The sequence below is a fragment of the Lathyrus oleraceus genome, chromosome 2 (genome assembly GCF_024323335.1).
Source record: "Lathyrus oleraceus cultivar Zhongwan6 chromosome 2, CAAS_Psat_ZW6_1.0, whole genome shotgun sequence".
NCBI classification, from domain to species: domain Eukaryota; kingdom Viridiplantae; phylum Streptophyta; class Magnoliopsida; order Fabales; family Fabaceae; genus Lathyrus; species Lathyrus oleraceus.
Window position 1 is genome coordinate 452,886,659 of NC_066580.1, and position 27,996 is coordinate 452,914,654.

At 45.3% G+C, this 27,996-nt stretch overlaps 1 protein-coding gene across 1 annotated transcript; it reads left to right on the top strand.

The window, feature by feature from the left end:
- The first annotated feature begins 10,685 nt into the window (after positions 1 to 10,685).
- Positions 10,686 to 27,926, top strand: LOC127123686 (uncharacterized). The gene is made up of 15 exons (XM_051053888.1): positions 10,686 to 10,803; positions 10,941 to 11,009; positions 11,178 to 11,509; positions 13,376 to 13,559; positions 13,985 to 14,584; positions 15,025 to 15,314; positions 15,881 to 16,094; positions 16,691 to 17,068; positions 17,614 to 17,886; positions 18,105 to 18,719; positions 22,270 to 22,464; positions 22,579 to 22,833; positions 25,811 to 26,047; positions 26,422 to 26,565; positions 27,643 to 27,926. Exons 1-15 carry the CDS (start codon positions 10,686 to 10,688, stop codon positions 27,924 to 27,926), a joined length of 4,188 nt encoding a protein of 1,395 aa, XP_050909845.1.
- The last annotated feature ends 70 nt before the right edge of the window (positions 27,927 to 27,996 follow it).

Below are 27,996 nucleotides of genomic sequence, written 5' to 3' on the forward strand. Positions count from 1 at the left end.
AGGGAAATTGCAAAATTCAAAAATGATGCATCATGAGAACTTTCCACCATTGCCATTGTGTTTGAAAGATGATTTTGAGTGAAAATGATCAGCTGCATGGCACTGTTCACGTATGCATGCCATGCACCATGCAATTTTCAAGTTTTGCCAAACATCTTATTTTTCACTTAATTTCAACTAAGCATGATTAATTTGGATTAAGAGATAATTAGTACAGCATATAAATACTCTAATCATAACAGAATTTGGGAGGTTAATCACTTTTTCACCATTTTTGGATCTAGAAACTTTTTCCCTCCAAAATTTTCTCTCAATCAAAACTTGAAAATTCTCCACATAGCATAGCATTTTTTTCCATATTCTGGTTTATTGAGTGTAGTGGATGAAGAATCAAGCATTGGATCATTGAATTCGAGCAGAAATCAAGCATACTCCAAGCAAATTCATGAAGATGGAAGTGGAAAATTAATCAAGATCTAAGCCACCACAAGCTCCAATTTCTTCATAAAGCTTCAAGTCATCAATATAGGAGTGGATCTGGACACTTTAGGAGCTTGAATCGCTGGTTTTATTGTTCTGCTCTTCAAGAGGTAAAAACTTGAATCTCTTAATTCTTCAATCCATTGCCATGTTTAGGTAGAGCTTTTCATGCTGATTAATCTGATATAAAATTCGGGAAAAACGGATGAGAAACGAATGAGTTATGCTTGATTAAAGTTTGACATGTCAAAATGTTTTTGCTCGTTTCTCTTTGATCTTGATGAATTAGGATTAGATGTTGATTGATTTGTATTCTCCATTGGAAGAGCTTTCTGTTGATATCGTTTTTTGCGAAATTCTGGAAAATTTTCTGAACACATGCACTGTAGCTCCACCGTCTTTGCGAAGAAGATGGTGGAAGCCATCGCGTACCATACGCGTATCACTATGCACCATACGCGTATCACTGTGCACCATACGCATATCACATGCTGCATATTTTCAAACTTAAATCCATTTAATCTTTCCCTCCAATTTCCATATGCATTGTCCATTTTATTTCAACATTGTTTTCCAAACATCAAAAATTCATATTAAATTGAAAATTGATCCAAAAAATACCCAATTTTTTGTCACTTGTTCCTCTGTTTGTCTATTATTTTTTCATCATAATTTCCAAAATTATGCGTGGCTGGATTTTTATTGGTGCTGGGTTATTTGATCATATGTCTCATTTTGACCTTGCCTTGCTTATACATTTGTGAAATGATGGTCTTTGATCCAATGATTCTGAAAATTTGCATGATGAAACTAGACTCATTGCTTGACATTTTGGTGTTGATTTGGTATTTTTACCATTTGTCATTTCTGTTTTATGATCATGTTAAGTTGGTGTGACAATTTGTGTCACACCTTTGCTTGTTCAACTTGAATGATGTGTTTGCCATGCCAAATTATCTCAAATTGTCTTGATTTTTGGTATGATGCATATTATGAATATTGTGATTGAGCATGAATTTTGTTGGAATCATTTGAATCATTTCTGATTTATTTGAGATTTTTCATTCTGGTTGATCACATTTGAGCTTTAAAATTGCCTTGAACTTCAATTGATCATGAAATGCTTTTGGTTAATAATATTGATGTGAGACCTTTTGGATTGTTTCAAGATGTGTTTGAAGTTGATTCATGTCAAATTTCAGCTTCTGTTTTGAATGTTTTCTCCATCTTTGACCCTAGGCTTTGACCTAGTGGTTTACCTCTCATATTTGAGCTTTGATTTCAGGTTGAACATCCAAGTTCCATAGTTGTTGATGCTTCACAGTTGGAGCATTGATGTTTGCCTTTGATTACTAATCCTTGTGTGTTTTGTAGGTTGATGTTGACTCATTTGAGTTTGACCTTTGGCTTATACATTGCGTACATTGGGATTGTTTGTTGCTTATTGACTGTTGTTTGATTGTCTGAACTTTGTACTGATTTGTTTGATGTTTCCACAGGTACATAAGTTGCTTTAAGTTCATTTTGAACTTTGATTTTCTTGGTTGCTTAACCACTTAGGTATAACCTCTAATCTTCATGTAGTCTGGAAGACCTGTCCTGTTATGTGGGCAGGCACCTGTCTGAAGTCCTCCTTAAGAGGCAATGCTTGTGATTGTTTATCTTTGTGCCAAGCAGGAAAAGTCCTCTTATGAGGAAATTGGCAGATAAAAGAGATGTGTAATCCATCTCCTGCTATTCTGTGTGCCATCCACTTTGCTCACACAATGTGTTGATGCATTGTGGATAATAACCCAAGATCTTATAGAGTCAAATCATTTGTGGAGAAGAGTTCCTACTTTCTGAACTCCCACACATTCTATTGCTTGAAGCTCTCCCAGGCCAGGGATAAGAGCTATGAGGCACACCCCTCATCTCCATTTCATCTACTTCACCCTAACTCTCAATGTTAGGGTTAAGAGCACAACATACCCCATTCCAGTTGACTGTAAAGTCTAACCTTGCTTGAGCCTAATTGCTTGTGTATGGTGTGTGCTAATTGACTTGTTTGTCTGAGTACTTGATTCATCTGTGCATATTTGCTTATGTGTGCCTTTGTGCATTTATCATCATTAATTGTACGTCATTGCATGATCATTGTTCATATCTTTGTGACACTTTTGTTTGTCCATTGAAGATTCAATTGTAAGTCCATTTATTGGCAGTTGTTTCCTATGATCTGGGAGGAGTTGGGACTAAGACCATTTATTGGCATCCTATTTCCTTGGAGTCGAGTGTAAGACCATATATTAGCAACTTGTTTCCTTTTGCTTATTGCATTTGTTTTACTTGTTGTATGTGAGGAGTCAATTGTAAGCCCATTTATTGGCATTTGTTTCCTATGATCATTCTTTGGAGATTGGAATAAGTCCATAGATTGGCATCTGATATCCATGTTTTGTTTTGCTTTTGGAGATTGGTATAAGTCCATATATTGGCATCTGATATCCATGTTTTGCTTTAGGAGATTGGTGTAAATCCATTGATTGGTATCCGGTATCCAGTTTGTTTTGTGAGATTGGTATAAGTTCATTGATTGGCATCCGGTATCCATTTGCTTTATTGTTTATTTGTTATTGCTCATTGCCTATTCCAAAGGAATCACTTGGATCATCTACATATGATCTCAAGAGGTGAACATCTGAGAAGTTTTACATCCCTCACCTCCCACCTTTTGTTCCTTAAACCTCCATCTTTGCATGTTAATCCAAACTTGAAAAATATTGTGCAAACATTTTCATCTCTTTTCAAATTAGAAACCTAGGCCTTAAGCCTTTGACTTTTCAAACTTCATTTTCATAAACACTTCTTTTTGAATTGAATTCTAATCATACTTTGACCATCTTTTTGTGAATAATCCTAATTGGTTAATTTCACTCATTCAATTGTTTTGTGGCTTTGTCCATTCATGATAAGTTTTCATACATTAGCCATAGATCTCAATTATCTTGGTGGTTGATGTTAATCTCACCTTTTGTCCTTAGTGATTGAATTGTAAGACTTCCTTGCTTATTATAGGGTTAACCCCTCACTAGCAAGTTGAAGCTTTTCTCACGTGGTGGACTTGTTGTTTGTATAAGGTTGAGTTTTCTCCCGTGGATAACGAAAGACCTTAGGGCTTTTGTTTTAAAATGAATTCACTCATATTTTGGAAATCTTTTAGCCGAACTACGAGGTTTTGATCCTGTAAAGGTACGTAGGCAATGGTTATCCATCCAAACACAAAAATAATAACTTGTGTATTCTTTTCTCATCCCTTCAATCAATGTTTGCACAATAAATATTTCATAAACAAATAACATTTCGTACAACAAGTGTGAAAAGGGCTCCCTAGGAGTACCTAGGACGTTTTGGGTGCCTAACACCTTCCCATTGCGTAATTTACCCCTTACCCCGATCTCTGATCTTTTCATTAGTTTTCTATGTGTAAAACTTCTTAGGCTTTTGTTCGCTTTTTAGCCATTCCTTTGGATAAATAAAAGTGCGGTGGCGACTCGATTCTTTGTATACTTTGCTTTTGGTTTAACCAATAAATCATAAAGTGACGAATACACCGCTACACGTACCGCCTTTAAAGCTCCAATTGGGCTCACTCCTTTTCAATTGGTGTTTGGTAAAACTTGCCATTTGCCGGTCGAATTGGAGCACAAAGCCTTGTGGGCTCTGAAATTTTTAAATTTTGAAAAGGATTTGGCCGGTGAGAAAAGGAAGGTGCAACTGCTCGAGTTGGAAAAGATGCGTAATGCCGCATATCACTCAAGTTGGTTGTACAAAGAGAAGGTAAAAAAATATCATGACAAAAAGCTTCGAAAGAAAGAATTTGTGCCCGAACAGTTGGTCCTATTGTTCAATTCCAGGTTGAAGTTATTCCCCGGAAAGTTGAAATCAAAATGGTCTGGGCCATTTCGGGTCAAAGAAGTTAAGGAGTACGGAGCTATTGTCATTGAGGACATGGAAAAGAAGGAGAGTTGGACCGTTAATGGCCAACGTTTGAAGGTTTATCTCGGCGGTCATGTGGATCGCGAGAGCTGTGCTATTTCTTTGGATGCTCCTCTGTGAGCATCGAACCGTCGAGCTTATCCGACGTTAAACAAGCGCTTGTTGGGAGGCACCCCAACATTGTAAGTATTTACAGTTTTTCTGTGGTGTCGTATTGGGATTCCAATTGTTAAACCTTGCTGAATGTACCAGGAATGCTATTTTGAAAAAAGCAAATGTTGTCATGCTCGCTAGATGCTCGCTAGGCGAAGCAGTAGCGAGCGGATTCGCTAGCTGCTCGCTAGGCGAAGCAGCAGCGAGCGCTGCGGGGCAGAATCATTTAAATCTCAGCAGGCCACTCTTTTGGGCCCAAGTACCATTTTTCTTTTTATCACTCTGAACTCCAGAACTCACACACACTCTCTCACTTTGCATCTCACTCACAACCCCGCCTTTTACATTGCAACCATCATTGTGCATTCTAACTTCTTCAGATCTCAAACCAGGTTTGCTCCTTCTCATTACTTTATGCTTTCACATTATAAATTTCTGAAGTATATGTCATTTAGGGGGAATTTGGAGGAATGAGTGCATTAGGTTTTGCATGTGGGTGTAGGTTTGCATTGCATGTACCTTAGAACGATGCCTTTCATGATAAATCATATTGTTCTGAAATAGATACCATGAGACCTTGGGTTTTGCTGAAATTTCAGTGTAAAAATTGCAGAACCCAAAAACCCGTAAGATTCGCTAGCAACTCGCTAGGCGAATCAGTGGCGAGCATTCGCTGCCACTTCGCTAGGCGAACCTGTAGCGAAGCTTCGCTAGGTTCTCGCTAGGAGAAGCAGCAGCGACCATGACAGTAGTTGGAATTCTGTTTTGCTTTCTAATCTGTTTTGTGTTTGTGTTGTTTCCTCTCTATGTCTTTGCAGATGGAATCCAGGTCCGGCGCTTTGAAAAAGAGAAAGGGCGGGAACACTTCCCGTCCCGTGCCTATACAATTCGACACCGACAAATTTGTCGGGCCAAAGCAAGCAGCAAGATATGTTGCTTTGGAAAAGCGAAAGATTTTTCCAAAAAAGAGATTTATAATCAACCCTGAAGGCACGTACCGTACATTCGCCGGGTTGATTAACAGCAAAAAGTGGGACCGGTTGATATCTCCCTTGGAGCATTATGACATCGCAACAGTGCGTGAGTTCTACACGAACGCACTGCCGAACGACGACGAGCCATTCACATGGACGTCTAGAGTGTCCGGCCGTCCTGTTGCGTTCGATCGTGATGCAATTAACCGTGTCCTAGGTGAACCGCTCCATCTGGGAGCCAATGAGAGAGACACTTACCACCAAGATTTAAGGCTTCACCGGGATACCGATTCGATTTCTGCTGCTCTGCTTTTGGAAGGGAAATCAGTTGAGTTGAACCCATCTGGGGTTCCGATGAGATACCATAGGAAGGACATGACTCCCTTGGCTCAACTGATCCTTTTGTTGGTTCTTACAAACATTAAACCCAAGTCTCACACTTCTACCGTGCCGATCCCAGTGGCACACTTGGTTCACTGCATCCTCACGAATATCCAGATTGATGTGGCGAGGATTATTGCTTTGGAGTTGAAGTCCGTGATTGAAAGCGGGCTAAAGTCGGGGGCACGAGTGAATTGTCCCCTTGCTTTCCCGTGTCTAATCATGGCTTTGTGCCAGCAAGCGAGGGTGAGGCTACCCTCCAAGGGTCAAGTAAGGATCCCGCCGACCATTGATGACCGATACGTGGCCAAGTACTTCAAACCGAAGAATTTAAGAAGTAGTTCAGCTGCTAAGGTTACCGGGGCTTCTGATGGTCCTGGTACTTTTACTCTAGGATCCGATCCTTTCCAGCAGGCTGTCTGCAACTACAACTGGGATTGGATGGCGGCAACTCAGCGCGCCATGCTCGATATGCACGATTATATGCAACTATTATAGTTGCAGATGCGCGACCCCTCCGGTGAGCATTCTATGATGACACGTGAGCAGTTTCTGCAGCATGCTAGCTGGCCTGTGGACAGGCCTGTGTTTGGAGAGGGGGCGGGTGCTGGTGCAGCTGGTGCTGGTGCTTCTTCTGGTGCTGCTGAAGATGATGATGATGATGAGGCTATCGGTTTTGAAGCCGGTAGTGATGATGGTTATGAGTCCTTGGAGGGCTAAGTTTATTTTATTTTTCATAATATGTTTTATTTCTATTGTATTTTCATATTTGTGTATTTTGATTTTGGTTATGTACTTTTGGGGTGTTTTGTCCCCCATGCACAATTTTAAATTTTGAAGTAATGTTATTAATTATGTTTTAAATTTCTTTTGTTTTAATAAATTTTTGGTTGGTTGAGTGTCAAACCTTCTGGATTGGTTGCTCCTAAAAGAAGTATCCAATGAAGGTGCATCCGAGCTTGGATGGCAATGATAAAAATAAACAAGTGAATAATGCTAAGGTACATGGTTACCTCCGACTAGAATTTTAGAATGCATTAAGAACTTTACTCTTTTTTGTAATTGAATATTGTCTTTTTGCAACATAATTGAATGAATGTTTCATTTAGGACTTAAAACCACAAATTATGAGGAAACCTCCATTGTACACTTAAATGCTGGATTCTAATAAGCTTTGTTGATTCATTTGATTCATGCTTTGTCTTTTATTATTGTGAATATGTGGAAGCAATTAGAAATGATCAAGGCACTTGTTTTCTATCGAGCACAACCAGTTCCAAATACAACTTACTTGCGAGCAGAGAGAGTATTCGTTAACCCCTTTGAGCTTAAACAGTTGAATCTCAGCTTGAAATAAAGCGAGATCTCAAAAATCTTTTTTTTCTTGAAACCCGGAAAATTTTGATAATTGTTCTTTTGCCGTAAAAAGTCAAGAGCATTCACTTAGGGTGAGTAAGAAATAAGTTGGGGAGAACAAAAATGAGAATCGGTAAGTGCCACAACTCTTGAAAAACCGAGCAAGCATAAAAAAATAATAATATATATATATATATAATATAGAAAATAGAAACATTTGTTTTGTAAATATGATGTGAAAGAAAAGAAAAAATAGAGAAAATGAAAATGAATGCTTGCTTGGAAGAAAAATAGTGAAAAACAAAAATTGAGTTGTGAAATAAGAGTTGTGAAGGTTTCAAATGAGAAACAAATGGAACGAAGTTGAGATGTGTGAATAATGTACAGTGAATGTCTCTTTTGCATCGGCAATTTCGTTTTCAATGGCCTTAGAAATGACCCTTGTTTGTTAACCTAACCAAGCTTCAACCGAAAAGTCCTTAGTGATCTTCGTGCTTCCACATTACCATTTATAATTGTTAGACATTGTATGAATTGAATTGATTTCTTCATTGTTTGTTGGAGAGTGAGATTATTCCCGCGGTTGCAAACGCGTAATTTCTTCAATCCTTATTCGAAGAGGAGAGATAGGGTGATTCATTCAAGATAATATTGTTGTGGATAGATACATATTTCGCATTGCTATTAAGTTTTAGTTCTTGTGTATTATGCTATTCTAACCGTTGGAAATTTGTATCTGCTGATTCGCTTGTGTTTGAGCCGTTTTATCCGACTTCGGAGAAACCTTTTTCTTAAAGCAAATCCTCTTGTCCTTCAAGAGGCATACTTTGATTGAGGACAAGCAAGAATCTAGTTGGGGAGAGTTGTTAAATACCCAAAAGTGCTTATTTGAGCTATCAAATATGGGCATCTTTCACTCCATTTCCTTGCTAAAGTGTTCGAAACCACCTTTGGTTTAGATGAATTGCAATACAATGATAAACGATCTTGGTACCTTTGATTTGTGTGTTATTATGCAGGAATTAGGCATGAAATAATAGAAAATGAAGGCACAAGAATGTTGGCAAAGGGACCAAAAAAGGATGCATTCATCAGCTTGCTCGCTAGGTGAGGGCTGTGGCGAAGAGCTCGCTAGGCGAGCACCCAGCGAACAACTCCAGTATTTTACAGTAGCAAACATCAACAAACTCGTTAGGCGAGCAGCTAGCGAAGGTGGTAGCGAATACGTCCAGACTTGGTCAAAAGCGCAACCAGCACTCACTCGCTAGGCGAGCCATTAGCGAGCTCCCAGCGAGCAATTCCAGTAGCAAAATCTCCTAAGCTCGCTGGAGCGAAGGTTGAAGCGTGGGCTTCGCCTAGCGAAGGTTTTGTTCGCCTAGCGAACATGCAAATCTGGCAAAGGATATTTCTTTGGGCGCAGGTGCCTCAGGTGCCTCATTTTGGGGCTCGCTAGGCGAGCCATTCTGCTCGCCTAGCGAGCATGACAGCTCAGTAGCAGCACTATAAGTAGCAGGGGCTACTTTTTGGAGCCATACCTTACACTTCCATACTTTTGTACTTTTGAGATATTTTTCCAGCATTGCTCTAGAGATACTTTGTGACCTAGAAATCATTTCTCTTCATCTCTTAACAATCTTTCACAAAAAGAAGGTGGATTCCCATCCAATCTCGATTATTCGACTCGGATGTTGATCAACCTTCTTCTGAAACTTGTTGACCAAGCTACTATGAAAATGTGTAGCTAAGTTCTTCATTTTGTCAAGGTTAGATGTAGATGGTCATAAGCTTTGTGTGTATATGAGATGATCTTCATTTGTAAACTCTTTAATGATGAATATATGGTGAAAACTTTGTTTTATTGAAAACTCTTTGTGTTGGTTTATGATCAAGAGATGTTTACCAACTCTTTACCTAGGTTTTCATCCAATCTTGTTTGTTAGCTAGAGATAGTAATGAATGATTTTGTTCACCATAAGGTTGAACCAAAAAGTTGTCATTTTGATAGATTGTGTTAGAGATAAAGAATGGATCAAAATGGGAAAACTCACAATGTGTGTAAGAGATAAACACATTGGGAGGACTTTGTGAAATAGTTTATCATCTAAAGGAGTTTATAAGTTTTGTTGATCGAACATATACATGCAAAGTGATCGTCGAACCCTAACTTTGGCAATATTTCTAAAACATTAAAACCAAATCTTTTACCGTATTTTCTCACACTTTTATGCAAGATACCGTGACTAAAACCAAAACCTCCTCGTTACTACGAGTTAAGAATTGAAACAACTGTCGAACGGCGGCGATATCTCACAATCCCTGTGGAGACGATAACAAAAACCTGACACTTAAAAACACAATCAACAGTCACGCAGAGTATCGTGCGGATGCAGAACAGCGTATCAAGAAGCTTCGTGCGGATGCAGAGCAGCGTATCAACGAGTTTCACGCGGAATGTCGCGTGGAGACTAAGCAGCGCATCAAGGAGTGTCGTGCGGAGACCGAGCAGCGCATCAAGGAGTGTCGTGTAGAGTATGGTACGGCTGCAGGGCAGCGTATCAAGCAGTGCCGAGAGGAGGCAGAGCAACGTATCAACGAGTTTCGCGCGGTTTGGGAGGAACAATGAGATCAGCGACTGCACCGAATCCATCATGTTCGTCGGGGAACCGTTTCAATGACGATGCTTGTGATTTTGAATGTAACATTTGTTTCGATTTGGCTCAGGATCCAGTGATCACACTTTGTGGTCATTTATTCTGTTGGCCATGTCTTTATAAGTGGTTACATCATCGTTCTCATCCTCAAGAATGTCCCGTTTGCAAAGGCGTTGTTGGGGAAGAGAAATTGGTTCCTCTTTGTGGTAAAGGAAGATCGGTAACTGATCCAAGAACGGAGATTCCTCCTCGTCCTTCCGACATTCATATGTTGTTTGCGAGCTTAGAGAAAATGCGTTTGTCTCGTGAGGCTACAGAACAGCGTTTCAAGGAGTATATAGATCAGTGTATTGAGGAATTTTGGGTGGCTCAAGAGCAGCGTATCGCACTACTTCAGGAGGCTCAAGAGCGGCGTTTCCAGCAGCTTGAGTCTCGTATCAAAGAGTGTCGTGCTGATGCAGATTACCGGATGAAAAAGTTTCGTGCAGAGGCAGAACAACGTATCAAGGAGTGTCGCACAGAGGCTGACCAAAGTATCCGGGAGTGTCGCGCAGAGTATCGTGCGGATGCAGAACAGCGTATCAAGAAGCTTCGTGCGGATGCAGAGTAGCGTATCATTAGTTTCACGCGGAGTGTCGCGTGGAGACTGAGCAGCTCATCAAGGAGTGTCGTGCGGAGACCGAGCAGCGCATCAAGGAGTGTCGTTTAGAGTATGGTGCGGCTGCAGGCAGCGTATCAAGGAATGCCGAGAGGAGGCAGAGCAGCGTATCAACGAGTTTCGCACGGTTTGGGAGGAAAAATGAGATCAGCGACTGCACCGAATCCATCATGTTCGTCGGGGAACCGTTTCAATGACGATGCCTGTGATTTTGAATGTAACATTTGTTTCGATTTGGCTCAGGATCTAGTGATCACACTTTGTGGTTATTTATTCTGTTGGCCATGTCTTTATAAGTGGTTACATCAGGTTCTCATCCTCAAGAATGTCCCGTTTGCAAAGGCGTTATTGGGGAAGAGAAATTGGTTCCTCTTTATGGTAAATGAAGATCGGTAACTGATCACAGAACGGAGATTCCTCCTCGTCCTTCCGACATTCATACGTTGTTTGCGAGCTTAGAGCAAATGCGTTTGTCTCGTGAGGCTACAGAACAGCGTTTCAAGGAGTATATAGATAAGTGTATTGAGGAATTTTGTGTGGCTCAAGAGCAGCGTATCGCACTACTTCCGGAGGCTCAAGAGCGGCGTTTCCAGCAGCTTGAGTGTCGTATCAAAGAGTGTCGTGCTGATGCAAATTACCGAATCAAAAAGTTTCGTGCGGAGGCAGAACAACGTATCAAGGAGTGTCGTGCAGAGGTTGACCAACGTATCAGGGAGTGTCGCGCAGATTATCGTCCGGATGCAGAACAGCGTATCAAGATGCTTCGTGCGGATGCAGAGCAGCGTATCAACGAGTTTCCCGTGGAGTGTCGCGTGGAGACTGAGCAGCGCATCAAGGAGTGTCATGCGGAGACCGAGCAGCGCATCAAGGAGTGTCTTGTAGAGTATGGTGCGGCTACAGGGCAGCGTATCAAGGAGTGTCGAGAGGAGGCAGAGCAGCGTATCAACGAGTTTCGCGCGGTTTGGGAGGAACAATGAGATCAGCGACTGCACCGAATCCATCATGTTTGTCGGGGAACCGTTTCAATGACGATGCCTGTGATTTTGAATGTAACATTTGTTTCGATTTGGCTCAGGATCAAGTGATCACGCTTTGTGGTCATTTATTCTGTTGGCCATGTTTTTGTAAGTGGTTACATCATCGTTCTCATCCTCAAGAATGTCCCGTTTTCAAAGGCGTTGTTGGGGAAGAGAAATTGGTTCCTCTTTATGGTAAAGGAAGATCGGTAACTGATCCAAGAACGGAGATTCCTCCTCGTCCTTCCGACATTCATACGTTGTTTGCGAGCTTAGAGCAAATGCATTTGTCTCGTGAGGCTACAGAACAACGTTTCAAGGAGTATATAGATCAGTGTATTGAGGAATTTTGTGTGACTCAAGAGCAGCGTATCGCACTACTTCAGGAGGCTCAAGAGCGGCGTTTCCAGCAGCTTGAGTCTCGTATCAAAGAGTGTCGTGCTGATGCAGATTACCGGATGAAAAAAATTCTTGCGGAGGCAGAACAACGTATCAAGGAGTGTCGCGCAGAGGCAGATCAGCGTATCAGGGAGTGTCGCGCAGAGTATCGTGCGGATGCAGAACAGCGTATCAAGAAGCATCGTGCGGATGCAGAGCAGCGTATCAACGAGTTTCGCGCGAAGTGTCACGTGGAGACTGAGCAGCGCATCAAGGAGTGTCGTTCGGAGACTGAGCAGCGCATCAAGGAGTGTCGTGTAGAGTATGGTGCGGCTGCAGGGCAGCGTATCAAGGAATGTCGAGAGGAGGCAGAGCAATGTATCAACGAGTTTCGGGTGGTTTGGGAGGAACAATGAGATCAGTGACTGCACCGAATCCATCATGTTCGTCGGGGAACCGTTTCAATGACGATGCCTGTGATTTTGAATGTAACATTTGTTTCGATTTGGCTCAGGATCCAGTGATCACACTTTATGGTCATTTATTCTGTTGGCCATGTCTTTATAAGTGGTTACATCATCGTTCTCATCCTCAAGAATGTCCCGTTTGCAAAGGCGTTGTTGGGGAAGAGAAATTGGTTCCTCTTTATGGTAAAGGAAGATCGGTAACTGATCCAAGAACGGAGATTCCTCCTCGTCCTTCCGACATTCATACGTTGTTTGCGAGCTTAGAGCAAATGCGTTTGTCTCGTGAGGCTAAAGAACAACGTTTCAAGGAGTATATAGATCAATGTATTGAGGAATTTTGTGTGGCTCAAGAGCAGCGTATCGCACTACTTCAGGTGGCTCAAGAGCGGTGTTTCTAGCAGCTTAAGTGTCGTATCAAAGAGTGTCGTGCTGAAGCAGATTACCGGATCAAAAAGTTTCTTGCGGAGGCAGAACAACGTATCAAGGAGTGTCGCGCAGAGGCAGACCAGGGTATCAGGGAGTGTCGCGCAGAGTATCATGCGGATGCAGAACAACGTATCAAGAAGCTTCGTGCGGATGCAGAGCAGTGTATCAACGAGTTTCGCGCGGAGTGTCGCGTGGAGACTGAGCAACGCATCAAGGAGTGTCGTGCGGAGACTGAGCAGCGCATCAAGGAGTGTCGTGTAGAGTATGGTGCGGCTGCAGGGCAGCGTATCAAGGAGTGTCGAGAGGAGGCAGAGAAATGTATCAACGAGTTTCGGGAGGTTTGGGAGGAACAATAAGATCAGCGACTGCACCGAATCCATCATGTTCGTCGGGGAACTGTTTCAATGACGATGCTTGTGATTTTGAATGTAACATTTATTTCGATTTGGCTCAACAGCAGCGTATCGCATTACTTCAGGAGGCTCTAGAGCGGCGTTTCCAGCAGCTTGAGTCTCGTATCAAAGAGTGTCGTGCTGATGCAAATTACCGGATCAAAAAGTTTCGTGCGGAGGCAGAACAACGTATCAAGGAGTGTCGCGCAGAGGTTGAGCAACGTATCAGGGAGTGTCGCGCAGAGTATCGTGAGGATGCAGAACAGCGTATCAAGATGCTTCGTGCGGATGCAGAGCAGCGTATCAATGAGTTTCTCGCGGAGTGTCGCGTGGAGACTGAGCAGCGCATCAAGGAGTGTCGTGCGAAGACTGAGCAGCGCTTCAAGGAGTGTCGTGTAGAGTATGGTGCGGCTGCAGGGCAGCGTATCAAGGAGTGTCGAGAGGAGGCAGAGAAATGTATCAACGAGTCTCGTGAGGTTTGGGAGGAACAATGAGATCAGCGACTGCACCGAATCCATCATGTTGTTCGGGGAACCGTTTCAATGACGATGCCTGTGATTTTGAATGTAACATTTGTTTCGATTCGGCTCAGGATCCAGTGATCACACTTTGTGGTCATTTATTCTGTTGGCCATGTCTTTATAAGTGGTTACATCATCGTTCTCATCCTCAAGAATGTCCCGTTTGCAAAGGCGTTGTTGGGGAAGAGAAATTGGTTCCTCTTTATGGTAAAGGAAGATCGGTAACTGACCCAAGAACGGAGATTCCTCCTCGTCCTTCCGACATTCATACGTTGTTTGCGAGCTTAGAGCAAATGCGTTTGTCTCGTGAGGCTAGAGAACAACGTTTCAAGGAGTATATAGATCAATGTATTGAGGAATTTTGTGTGGCTCAAGAGCAGCGTATCGCACTACTTCAGGTGGCTCAAGAGCGGCATTTCAAGCAGCTTGAGTGTCGTGCTGATGCAGATTACCGGATCAAAAAGTTTCGTGCGGAGGCAGAACCACGTATCAAGGAGTGTCGTGCAGAGGTTGACCAACGTATCACGGAGGGTCGCGCAGAGTATTGTGCGGATGCAAAACAGCGTATCAAGATGCTTCGTGCGGATGCAGAGCAGCGTATTAACGAGTTTCGCGCGGAGTCTCGCGTGGAGAATGAACAGCGCATCAAGGAGTGTCATGCGGAGACCGAGCAGCGCAATAAGGAGTGTCGTGTAGAGTATGGTGCGGCTGCAGGGCAGCGTATCAAGGAGTACTTAGAGGAGGCAGAGCAGCGTATCAACGAGTTTCGCACGGTTTGGGAGGAACAATGAGATCAGCGACTGCACCGAATCCATCATGTTCGTCGGGGAACCGTTTCAATGACGATGCCTGTGATTTTGAATGTAACATTTATTTCGATTTGGCTCAGGATCCAGTGATCACACTTTGTGGTCATTTATTCTGTTGGCCATGTCTTTATAAGTGGTTACATCATCGTTCTCATCCTCAAGAATGTCCCGTTTGCAAAGGCGTTGTTGGGGAAGTGAAATTGGTTCCCCTTTATGGTAAAGGAAGATCGGTAACTGATCCAAGAACGGAGATTCCTCCTTGTCCTTCCGACATTCATACATTGTTTGTGAGCTTAGAGCAAATGCGTTTGTCTCGTGAGGCTACAGAACAACGTTTCAAGGAGTATATAGATTAGTGTATTGAGGAATTTTGTGTGGCTCAAGAGCAGCGTATCGCACTACTTCAGGTGGCTCAAGAACGGCATTTCCAGCAGCTTGAGTGTCGTATCAAAGAGTGTCGTGCTGATGCAGATTACCGGATCAAAAAGTTTCGTCCGGAGGCAGAACAACGTATCAAGGAGTGTCGCGCAGACGCTGGCCAACGTAACAGGGAGTGTCGCGCAGACTATCGTGCGGATGCAGAACAGCGTATCAAGAAGCTTCGTGCGGATGTAGAGCAGCGTATCAATGAGTTTCTCGCGGAGTGTCGCATGGAGACTGAGCAGCGCATCAAGGTGTGTCGTGCGGAGACTGAGCAGCGCATCAAGGAGTGTCGTGTAGAGTATGGTGCGGCTGTAGGGCAGCGTATCAAGGAGTGTCGAGAGGAGGCAGAGAAATGTATCAACGAGTTTCGCGAGGTTTGGGAGGAACAATAAGATCAGCGACTGCACCGAATCCATCATGTTCGTCGGGGAACTGTTTCAATGACGATGCTTGTGATTTTGAATGTAACATTTATTTCGATTTGGCTCAGGATCCAGTGATCACACTTTATGGTCATTTATTCTGTTGGCCATTTCTTTATAAGTGGTTACATCATCGTTCTCATCCTCAAGAATGTCCCGTTTGCAAAGGCGTTATTGGGGCAGAGAAATTGGTTCCTCTTTATGGTAAATGAAGATCGGTAACTGATCCAAGAACGGAGATTCCCCCTCGTCCTTCCGACATCCATACGTTGTTTGCGAGCTTAGAGCAAATGCGTTTGTCTCGTGAGGCTACAAAACAGTGTTTCAAGGAGTATATAGATCAGTGTATTGAGGAATTTTGTGTGGCTCAAGAGCAGCGTATCGCACTACTTCAGGTGGCTCAAGAACGGCATTTCCAGCAGCTTGAGTGTCGTATCAAAGAGTGTCGTGCTGATGCAGATTACCGGATCAAAAAGTTTCGTCCGGAGGCAGAACAACGTATCAAGGAGTGTCGCGCAGACGCTGGCCAACGTAACAGGGAGTGTCGCGCAGACTATCGTGCGGATGCAGAACAGCGTATCAAGAAGCTTCGTGCGGATGCAGAGCAGCGTATCAATGAGTTTCTCGCGGAGTGTCGCATGGAGACTGAGCAGCGCATCAAGGAGTGTCGTGCGGAGACTGAGCAGCGCATCAAGGAGTGTCGTGTAGAGCATGGTGCGGCTGTAGGGCAGCGTATCAAGGAGTGTCGAGAGGAGGCAGAGAAATGTATCAACGAGTTTCGCGCGGTTTGGGAGGAACAATGAGATCAGCGATTGCACCGAATCCATCATGTTCGTCGGGGAACCGTTTCAATGACGATGCCTGTGATTTTGAATGTAACATTTGTTTCGATTTGGCTCAGGATCCAGTGATCACACTTTGTGGTCATTTATTCTGTTGGCCATGTCTTTATAAGTGGTTACATCATCGTTCTCATCCTCAAGAATGCCCCGTTTGCAAAGGCGTTGTTGGGGAAGAGAAATTGGTTCCTCTTTATGGTAAAGGAAGATCGGTAACTGATCCAAGAACGGAGATTCCTCCTCGTCCTTCCGACATTCATACGTTGTTTGCGAGCTTAGAGCAAATGCGTTTGACTCGTGAGGCTACAGAACAACGTTTCAAGGAGTATATAGATCAGTGTATTGAGGAATTTTGTGTGGCTCAAGAGCAGCGTATCGTACTACTTCAGGAGGATCAAGAGCGGCATTTCCAGCAGCTTGAGTGTCGTGCTGATGCAGATTACCGGATCAAAAAGTTTCGTGCGGAGGCAGAACCACGTATCAAGGAGTGTCGTGCAGAGGTTGACCAACGTATCAGGGAGTGTCGCGTAGAGTATCGTGTGGATGCAGAACAGCGTATCAAGATGCTTCGTGCGGATGCAGAGCAGCGTATCAACGACTTTCGCGCGGAGTGTCGCGTGGAGAATGAACAACGCATCAAGGAGTGTCATGCGGAGACCGAGCAGCGCATCAAGGAGTGTCGTGTAGAGTATGGTGCGGCTGCAGGGCAGCGTATCAAGGAGTACTTAGAGGAGGCAGAGCAGCGTATCAACGAGTTTCGCACGGTTTGGGAGGAACAATGAGATCAGCGACTGCACCGAATCCATCATGTTCGTCGGGGAACCGTTTCAATGACGATGCATGTGATTTTGAATGTAACATTTGTTTCGATTTGGCTCAGGATCTAGTGATCACACTTTGTGGTCATTTATTCTGTTGGCCATGTCTTTATAAGTGGTTACATCATCGTTCTCATCCTCAAGAATGTCCCGTTTGCAAAGGCGTTGTTGGGGAAGTGAAATTGGTTCCCCTTTATGGTAAAGGAAGATCGGTAACTGATCCAAGAACGGAGATTCCTCCTCGTCCTTCCGACATTCATACGTTGTTTGCGAGCTTAGAGCAAATGCATTTGACTCGTGAGGCTACAGAACAACGTTTCAAGGAGTATATAGATCAGTGTATTGAGGAATTTTGTGTGGCTCAAGAGCAGCGTATCGTACTACTTCAGGAGGCTCAAGAGCGGCATTTCCAGCAGCTTGAGTGTCGTGCTGATGCAGATTACCGGATCAAAAAGTTTCGTGCGGAGGCAGAACCACGTATCAAGGAGTGTCGTGCAGAGGTTGACCAACGTATCAGGGAGTGTCGCGTAGAGTATCGTGTGGATGCAGAACAGCGTATCAAGATGCTTCGTGCGGATGCAGAGCAGCGTATCAACGACTTTCGCGCGGAGTGTCGCGTGGAGAATGAACAACGCATCAAGGAGTGTCATGCGGAGACCGAGCAGCGCATCAAGGAGTGTCGTGTAGAGTATGGTGCGGCTGCAGGGCAGCGTATCAAGGAGTACTTAGAGGAGGCAGAGCAGCGTATCAACGAGTTTCGCACGGTTTGGGAGGAACAATGAGATCAGCGACTGCACCGAATCCATCATGTTCGTCGGGGAACCGTTTCAATGACGATGCATGTGATTTTGAATGTAACATTTGTTTCGATTTGGCTCAGGATCCAGTGATCACACTTTGTGGTCATTTATTCTGTTGGCCATGTCTTTATAAGTGGTTACATCATCGTTCTCATCCTCAAGAATGTCCCATTTGCAAAGGCGTTGTTGGGGAAGTGAAATTGGTTCCCCTTAATGGTAAAGGAAGATCGGTAACTGATCCAAGAACGGAGATTCCTCCTCGTCCTTCCGACATTCATACATTGTTTGTGAGCTTAGAGCAAATGCGTTTGTCTCGTGAGGCTACAGAACAATGTTTCAAGGAGTATATAGATCAGTGTATTGAGGAATTTTATGTGGCTCAAGAGCAGCGTATCGCACTACTTCAGGTGGCTCAAGAGCGGCATTTCCAGCAGCTTGAGTGTCGTATCAAAGAGTGTCGTGCTGATGCAGATTACCGGATCAAAAAGTTTCGTGTGGAGGCAGAACAACGTATCAAGGAGTGTCGCGCAGAGGCTGACCAACGTAACAGGGAGTGTCGCGCAGACTATCGTGCGGATGCAGAACAGCGTATCAAGAAGCTTCGTGCGGATGCAGAGCAACGTATCAATGAGTTTCGTGCGGAGTGTCACGTGGAGACTGAGCAGCGCATCAAGGAGTGTCGTGCGAAGACCGAGCATCGCATCAAGGAGTGTCGTGTACAGTATGGTGCGGCTGATGGGCAGCGTATCAAGGAGTGCCGAGAGGAGGCAGAGCAGCGTATCAACGAGTTTCGCGCGGTTTGGGAGGAACAATGAGATCAGCGACTGCACCGAATCCATCATGTTCGTCGGGGATCCGTTTCAATGACGATGCCTGTGATTTTGAATGTAACATTTGTTTCGATTTGGCTCAGGATCCAGTGATCACACTTTGTGGTCATTTATTCTGTTGGCCATGTCTTTATAAGTGGTTACATCATCGTTCTCATCCTCAAGAATGTTCCGTTTGCAAAGGCGTTGGTGGGGAAGAGAAATTGGTTCCGCTTTATGGTAAAGGAAGATCGGTAACTGATCCAAGATAGGAGATTCCTCCTCGTCCTTCCGACATTCATACGTTGTTTGCGAGCTTAGAGCAAATGCGTTTGTCTCGTGAGGCTACAGAACAACGTTTCAAGGAGTATATAGATCAGTGTATTGAGGAATTTTGTGTGGCTCGAGAGCAGCGTATCGCACTACTTCAGGAGGCTCAAGAGCGGCATTTCCAGCAGCTTGAGTGTCGTATCAAAGAGTGTCTTGCTGATGCAGATTACCGGATCAAAAAGTTTCGTGCGGAGGCAGAACAACGTATCAAGGAGTGTCGAGCAGAGGTTGACCAACGTATCAGGGAGTGTCGCACAGAGTATCGTGCGGATGCAGAACAGCGTATCAAGATGCTTCGTGCGGATGCAGAGCAGCGTATCAATGAGTTTTGCGCGGAGTGTCGCGTGGAGACTGAGTAGCTCATCAAGGAGTGTCGTGCGGAGACCGAGCAGCGCATCAAGGAGTGTCGTGTAGAGTATGGTGCGGCTGCAGGGCAGCGTATCAAGGAGTTCTTAGAGGAGGCAGAGCAGCGTATCAACGAGTTTCGCATAGTTTGGGAGGAACAATGAGATCAGCGACTGCACCGAATCCATCATGTTTGTCGGGGAACCGTTTCAATGACGATGCCTGTGATTTTGAATGTAACGTTTGTTTCGATTTGGCTCAGGATCCAGTGATCACACTTTGTGGTCATTTATTCTGTTGGCCATGTCTTTATAAGTGGTTACATCATCGTTCTCATCCTCAAGAATGTCCCGTTTGCAAAGGCGTTGTTGGGGAAGAGAAATTGGTTCCTCTTTATGGTAAAGGAAGATCGGTAACTGATCCAAGATAGGAGATTCCTCCTCGTCCTTCCGACATTCATACGTTGTTTGCGAGCTTAGAGCAAATGCGTTTGTCTCGTGAGGCTACAGAACAACGTTTCAAGGAGTATATAGATCAGTGTATTGAGGAATTTTGTATGGTTCAAGAGCAGCGTATCGCACTACTTCAGGTGGCTCAAGAGCGGCGTTTCCAGCAGCTTGAGTGTCGTATCAAAGAGTGTCGTGCTGATGCAGATTACATGATCAAAAAGTTTCGTGCGGAGGCAAAACAACGTATTAAGGAGTGTCAAGCAGAGGTTGACCAACGTATCAGGGAGTGTCGCGCAGAGTATCGTGCGGATGCAGAACAACGTATCAAGATGCTTCGTGCGGATGCAGAGCAGCGTATCAATGAGTTTCGCGCGCAGTGTCGCTTGGAGACTGAGCAGCGCATCAAGGAGTGTCGTGCGGAGACCGAGCAGCGCATCAAGGAGTGTCGTGTAGAGTATGGTGCGGCTGCAGGGTAGCGTATCAAGGAGTGCTTAAAGGAGGCAGAGCAGCGTATCAACGAGTTTCGCACAGTTTGGGAGGAACAATGAGATCAGCGACTGCACCGAATCCATCATGTTTGTCGGGGAACCGTTTCAATGACGATGCCTGTGATTTTGAATGTAACATTTGTTTCGATTTGCCTCAGGATCCAGTGATCACACTTTGTGGTCATTTATTCTGTTGGCCATGTCTTTATAAGTGGTTACATCATCGTTCTCATCCTCAAGAATGTCCCGTTTGCAAAGGCGTTGTTGGGGAAGAGAAATTGGTTCCTATTTATGGTAAAGGAAGATCGGTAACTGATCCAAGAACGGAGATTCCTCCTCGTCCTTTCGACATTCATACGTTGTTTGCGAGCTTAGAGCAAATGCGTTTGTCTCGTGAGGCTACAGAACAATGTTTCAATGAGTATATAGATCAGTGTATTGGGGAATTTTGTGTGGCTCAAGAGCAGCGTATCGCACTACTTCAGGTGGCTCAAGAGCGGCGTTTCTAGCAGCTTGAGTGTCGTATCAAAGAGTGTCGTGCTGAAGCAGATTACCGGATCAAAACGTTTCTTGCGGAGGCAGAACAACGTATCAAGGAGTGTCGAGCAGAGGTTGACCAACGTATCAGGGAGTGTCGCACAGAGTGTCGTGCGGATGCAGAACAGCGTATCAAGATGCTTCGTGCGGATGCAGAGCAGCGTATCAATGAGTTTTGCGCGGAGTGTCGCGTGGAGACTGAGCAGCTCATCAAGGAGTGTCGTGCGGAGACCGAGCAGCGCATCAAGGAGTGTCGTGTAGAGTATGGTGCGGCTGCAGGGCAGCGTATCAAGGAGTGCTTAGAGGAGGCAGAGCAGCGTATCAACGAGTTTCGCATAGTTTGGGAGGAACAATGAGATCAGCGACTGCACCGAATCCATCATGTTTGTCGGGGAACCGTTTCAATGACGATGCCTGTGATTTTGAATGTAACATTTGTTTCGATTTGGCTCAGGATCCAGTGATCACACTTTGTGGTCATTTATTCTGTTGGCCATGTCTTTATAAGTGGTTACATCATCGTTCTCATCCTCAAGAATGTCCCGTTTGCAAAGGCGTTATTAGGGAAGAGAAATTGGTTCCTCTTTATGGTAAAGGAAGATCGATAATTGATCCAAGATAGGAGATTCCTCCTCGTCCTTCCGACATTCATACGTTGTTTGCGAGCTTAGAGCAAATGCGTTTGTCTCGTGAGGCTACAGAACAACGTTTCAAGGAGTATATAGATCAGTGTATTGAGGAATTTTGTGTGGTTCAAGAGCAGCGTATCGCACTACTTCAGGTGGCTCAAGAGCGGCGTTTCTAGTAGCTTGAGTGTCGTATCAAAGAGTGTCGTGCAGAAGCAGATTACCGGATCAAAGAGTTTCTTACGGAGGCAGAACAACGTATCAAGGAGTGTCGCGCAGAGGCAGACCAGCGTATCAGGGAGTGTCGCGCAGAGTATCGTGTCGATGCAGAACAACGTATCAAGAAGCTTCGTGCGGATGCAGAGCAGCGTACCAACGAGTTTCGCGCGGAGTGTCGCGTGGAGACTGAGCAGCGCATCAAGGAGTGTCGTGCGGAGACTGAGCAGCGCATCAAGGAGTGTCGTGTAGAGTATGGTGCGGCTGCAGGGCAGCGTATCAAGGAGTGTCGAGAGGAGGCAGAGCAATGTATCAATGAGTTTCGGGCGGTTTGGGAGGAATAATGAGATCAGCGACTGCACCGAATCCATCATGTTCGTCGGGGAACTGTTTCAAAGACGATGCCTGTGATTTTGAATGTAACATTTGTTTCGATTTGCCTCAGGATCCAGTGATCACACTTTGTGGTCATTTATTCTGTTGGCCATGTCTTTATAAGTGGTTATATCATCGTTCTCATCCTCAAGAATGCCCCATTTGCAAAGGCGTTGTTGGGGAAGAGAAATTGGTTCCTCTTTATGGTAAAGGAAGATCGGTAACTGATCCAAGAACGGAGATTCCTCCTCGTCCTTCCGACAATCATACGTTGTTTGCGAGCTTAGAGCAAATGCGTTTGTTTCGTGAGGCTACAGAACAACGTTTCAAGGAGTATATAGATCAGTGTATTGAGGAATTTTGTGTGGCTCAAGAGTAGCGTATCGCACTACTTCAGGTGGCTCAAGAGCGGCGTTTCTAGCAGCTTGAGTGTCGTATCAAAGAGTGTCGTGCTGAAGCAGATTACCGGATCAAAAAGTTTCTTGCGGAGGCAGAACCACGTATCAAGGAGTGTCACGCAAAGGCAGACCAGCGTATCAGGGAGTGTCGCGCAAAGTATCTTGCGGATGCAGAACAGCGTATCAAGAAGCTTCGTGCGGATGCAGAGCAGCGTATCAACGAGTTTTGCGTGGAGTGTCGCGTGGAGACTGAGCAGCGCATCAAGGAGTGTCGTGCGGAGACTGAGCAGTGCCTCAAGGAGTGTCGTGTAGAGTATGGTGCGGCTGCAGGGCAGCGTATCAAGGAGTGTCGAGAGGAGGCAGAGCAATGTATCAACGAGTTTCGGGCGGTTTGGGAGGAACAATGAGATCAGCGACTGCACCGAATCCATCATGTTCGTCGGGGAACCGTTTCAATGACGATGCCTGTGATTTTGAATGTAACATTTGTTTCGATTTGGCTCAGGATCCAGTGATCACACTTTGTGGTTATTTATTCTGTTGGCCATGTCTTTATAAGTGGTTACATCATCGTTCTCATCCTCAAGAATGTCCCATTTGCAAAGACGTTGTTGGGGAAGAGAAATTGGTTCCTCTTTATGGTAAAGGAAGATCGGTAACTGATCCAAGATAGGAGATTCCTCCTCGTCCTTCCGACATTCATACGTTGTTTGCGAGCTTAGAGCAAATGAGTTTGTCTCGTGAGGCTACAGAACAACGTTTCAAGGAGTATATAGATCAGGGTATTGAGGAATTTTGTGTGGCTCAAGAGCAGCGTATCGCACTACTTCAGGTGGCTCAAGAGCGGCGTTTCTAGCAGCTTGAGTGTCATATCAAAGAGTGTCGTGCTGAAGCAGATTACATGATCAAAAAGTTTCTTGCGGAGGCAGAACAACGTATCAAGGAGTGTCGCGCAGAGGCAGACCAGCGTATCAGGGAGTGTCGCGCAGAGTATCGTGCGGATGCAGAACAACGTATCAAGAAGCTTCGTGCGGATGCAGAGCAGCGTATCAACGAGTTTCGCGTGGAGACTGAGCAGCGCATCAAGGAGTGTCGTGCGGAGACTGAGCAGCGCCTCAAGGAGTGTCGTGTAGAGTATGGTGCGGCTGCAGGGCAGCGTATCAAGGAGTGTCGAGAGGAGGCAGAGCAATGTATCAACGAGTTTCGGGCGGTTTGGGAGGAACAATGAGATCAGCGACTGCACCGAATCCATCATGTTCGTCGGGGAACCGTTTCAATGACGATGCCTGTGATTTTAAATGTAACATTTGTTTCGATTTGGCTCAGGATCCAGTGATCACACTTTGTGGTTATTTATTCTGTTGGCCATGTCTTTATAAGTGGTTACATCATCGTTCTCATCCTCAAGAATGTTCCATTTGCAAAGGCGTTGTTGGGGAAGAGAAATTGGTTCCTCTTTATGGTAAAGGAAGATCGGTAACTGATCCAAGATAGGAGATTCCTCCTCGTCCTTCCGACATTCATACGTTGTTTGCGAGCTTAGAGTAAATGCGTTTGTCTCGTGAGGCTACAGAACAACGTTTCAAGGAGTATATAGATCAGGGTATTGAGGAATTCTGTGTGGCTCAAGAGCAGCGTATCGCACTACTTCAGGTGGCTCAAGAGCGGCGTTTCTAGCAGCTTGAGTGTCATATCAAAGAGTGTCGTGCTGAAGCAGATTACCGGATCAAAAAGTTTCTTGCGGAGGCAGAACAACGTATCAAGGAGTGTCGCGCAGAGGCAGACCAGCGTATCAGGGAGTGTCGCGCAGAGTATCGTGCGGATGCAGAACAGCGTATCAAGAAGCTTCGTGCGGATGCAGAGCAGCGTATCAACGAGTTTCGCGCGGAGTGTCGCGTGGAGACTGAGCAGCGCATCAAGGAGTGTCGTGTGGAGACTGAGCAGCGCATCAAGGAGTGTCGTGTAGAGTATGGTGCGGCTCCAGGGCAGCGTATCAAGGAGTGTCGAGAGGAGGCAGAGCAATGTATCAACGAGTTTCGGGCGGTTTGGGAGGAACAATGAGATCAGCGACTGCACCGAATCCATCATGTTCGTCGGGGAACCGTTTCAATGACGATGCCTGTGATTTTGAATGTAACATTTGTTTCGATTTGGCTCAGGATCCAGTGATCAAACTTTGTGGTCATTTATTCTGTTGGCCATGTCTTTATAAGTGGTTACATCATCGTTCTCATCCTCAAGAATGTCCCGTTTGCAAAGGCGTTGTTGGGGAAGAGAAATTGGTTCCTCTTTATGGTAAAGGAAGATCGGTAACTGATCCAAGATAGGAGATTCCTCCTCGTCCTTCCGACATTCATACGTTGTTTGCGAGCTTAGAGCAAATGCGTTTGTCTCGTGAGGCTACAGAACAACGTTTCAAGGAGTATATAGATCAGTGTATTGAGGAATTTTGTGTGGCTCAAGAGCAGCGTATCGCACTACTTCAGGAGGCTCAAGAGCGGCGTTTCCAGCAGCTTGAGTGTCGTATCAAAGAGTGTCGTGCTGATGCAGATTACCGGATCAAAAAGTTTCGTGCGGAGGCAGAACAACGTATCAAGGAGTGTCGCGCAGAGGCTGACCAACGTATCAGGGAGTGTCGCGCAGAGTATCGTGCGGATGCAGAACAGCGTATCAAGAAGCTTCGTGCGGATGCAGAGCAGCGTATCAACGAGTTTCGCGCGGAGTGTCGCGTGGAGACTGAGCAGCGCATCAAGGAGTGTCGTGCGGAGACTGAGCAGCGCATCAAGGAGTGTCGTGTAGAGTATGGTGCGGCTGCAGGGCAGCGTATCAAGGAGTGCCGAGAGGAGGCAGAGCAGCGTATCAACGAGTTTCGCGCGGTTTGGGAGAACAATGAGATCAGCGACTGCACCGAATCCATCATGTTCGTCGGGGAACCGTTTCAATGACGATGCCTGTGATTTTGAATGTAACATTTGTTTCGATTTGGCTCAGGATCCAGTGATCACACTTTGTGGTCATTTATTCTGTTGGCCATGTCTTTATAAGTGGTTACATCATCGTTCTCATCCTCAAGAATGTCCCGTTTGCAAAGGCGTTGTTGGGGAAGAGAAATTGGTTCCTCTTTATGGTAAAGGAAGATCGGTAACTGATCCAAGAACGGAGATTCCTCCTCGTCCTTCCGACATTCATACGTTGTTTGCGAGCTTAGAGCAAATGCGTTTGTCTCGTGAGGCTACAGAACAGCGTTTCAAGGAGTATATAGATCAGTGTATTGAGGAATTTTGTGTGGCTCAAGAGCAGCGTATCGCACTACTTCAAGAGGCTCAAGAGCGGCGTTTCCAGCAGCTTGAGTGTCGTATCAAAGAGTGTCGTGCTGATGCAGATTACCGGATCAAAAAGTTTCGTGCGGAGGCAGAACAACGTATCAACGAGTGTCGCGCAGAGGCTGACCAGCGTATCAGGGAGTGTCGCACAGAGTATCATGCGGATGCAGAACAGCGTATCAAGAAGCTTCGTGAGGATGCAGAGCAGCGTATCAACGAGTTTCGCGCGAAGTGTCGCGTGGAGACTGAGCAGCGCATCAAGGAGTGTCGTGCGGAGACTGAGCAGCACATCAAGCAGTGTTGTGTAGAGTATGGTGCGGCTGCAGGGCAGCGTATCAAGGAGTGTCGAGAGGAGGCAGAGCAACGTATCAACGAGTTTCGCGCGGTTTGGGAGAAACAATGAGATCAGCGACTGCACCGAATCCATCAGGTTCGTCGGGGAACCGTTTCAATGACGATGCTTGTGATTTTGAATGTAACATTTATTTCGATTTGGCTCAGGATCCAGTGATCACACTTTGTGGTCATTTATTCTGTTGGCCATTTCTTTATATGTGGTTACATCATCGTTCTTATCCTCAAGAATGTCCTGTTTGCAAAGGTGTTGTTGGGGAAGAGAAATTGGTTCCTCTTTATGGTAAAGGAAGATCGGTAACTGATCCAAGAACGGAGATTCCTCCTCGTCCTTCCGACATTCATACGTTGTTTGCGAGCTTAGAGCAAATGCGTTTGTCTCGAGGCTACATAACAACGTTTCAAGGAGTATATAGATCAGTGTATTGAGGAATTTTGTGTGGCTCGAGAGCAGCGTATCGCACTACTTTAGGAGGCTCAAGAGCGGCGTTTCCAGCAGCTTGAGTGTCGTATCAAAGAGTGTCGTGCTGATGCAGATTTTCGGATCAAAAAGTTTCGTGCGGAGGCAGAACAACGTATCAAGGAGTGTCGCGCAGAGGCAGACCAGCGTATCAGGGAGTGTCACGCAGAGTATCGTGCGGATGCAGAACAACGTATCAATAAGCTTCGTGCGGATGCAGAGCACCGTATCAACGAGTTTCGCGTGGAGACTGAGCAGCGTATCAAGGAGTGTCACGCGGAGACTAAGGAGCGCATCAAGGAGTGTCGTGCGGAGACTAAGGAGCGCATCAAGGAGTGTCGTGTAGAGTATGGTGCGTCTGTAGGGCAGCGTATCAAGGAGTTTCGAGAGGAGGTAGAATAACGTATCAACGAGTTTCGCGCAGTTTGGGACGAACAATGAGATCAACGACTGCACCAAATCCATCATGTTCGTCGGGGAACCGTTTCAATGACAATGCCTGTGATTTTGAATGTAACATTTGTTTCGATTTGGCTCAGGATCCAGTGATCACACTTTGTGATCATTTATTCTGTTGGCCATGTCTTTATAAGTGGTTACATCATCGTTCTCATCCTCAAGAATGTCCCGTTTGCAAAGGCGTTGTTGGGGAAGAGAAATTGGTTCCTCTTTATGGTAAAGGAAGATCGGTAACTGGTCCAAGAATGGAGATTCCTCCTCGTCCTTCCGACATTCATACGTTGTTTGCGAGCTTAGAGCAAATGCGTTTGTCTCGTGAGGCTACAGAACAACGTTTCAAGGAGTATATAGATCAGTGTATTGAGGAATTTTGTATGGCTCAAGAGCAGCGTATCACACTACTTCAGGAGGCTCAAGAGCGGCGTTTCCAGCAGCTTGAGTGTCGTATCAAAGAGTATCGTGCTGATGCAGATTACCGGATCAAAAAATTTCGTGCGGAGGCATAACAACGTATCAAGGAGTGTCGCGCAGAGGCAGACCATCGTATCAGGGAGTGTCGCACAGAGTATCGTGCGGATGCAGAACAGCGTATCAAGAAGCTTCGTGTGGATGCAGAGCAGTGTATCAACGCGTTTTGCGTGGAGTGTCGTGTGGAGACTGAGCAGCGCATCAAGAAGTGCCATGTGGAGACTGAGCAGCGCATCAAGGAGTGTCGTGTAGAGTATGGTGCGACTACAGGGCAGCGTATCAAAGAGTGCCGAGAGAAGGCAGAGCAACGTATCAACGAGTTTCGCGCGGTTTGCGGTGAACAATGAGATCAGCGACTGCACCGAATCCATCATGTTCGTCGGGGAACCGTTTCAATGACGATGCCTGTGATTTTGA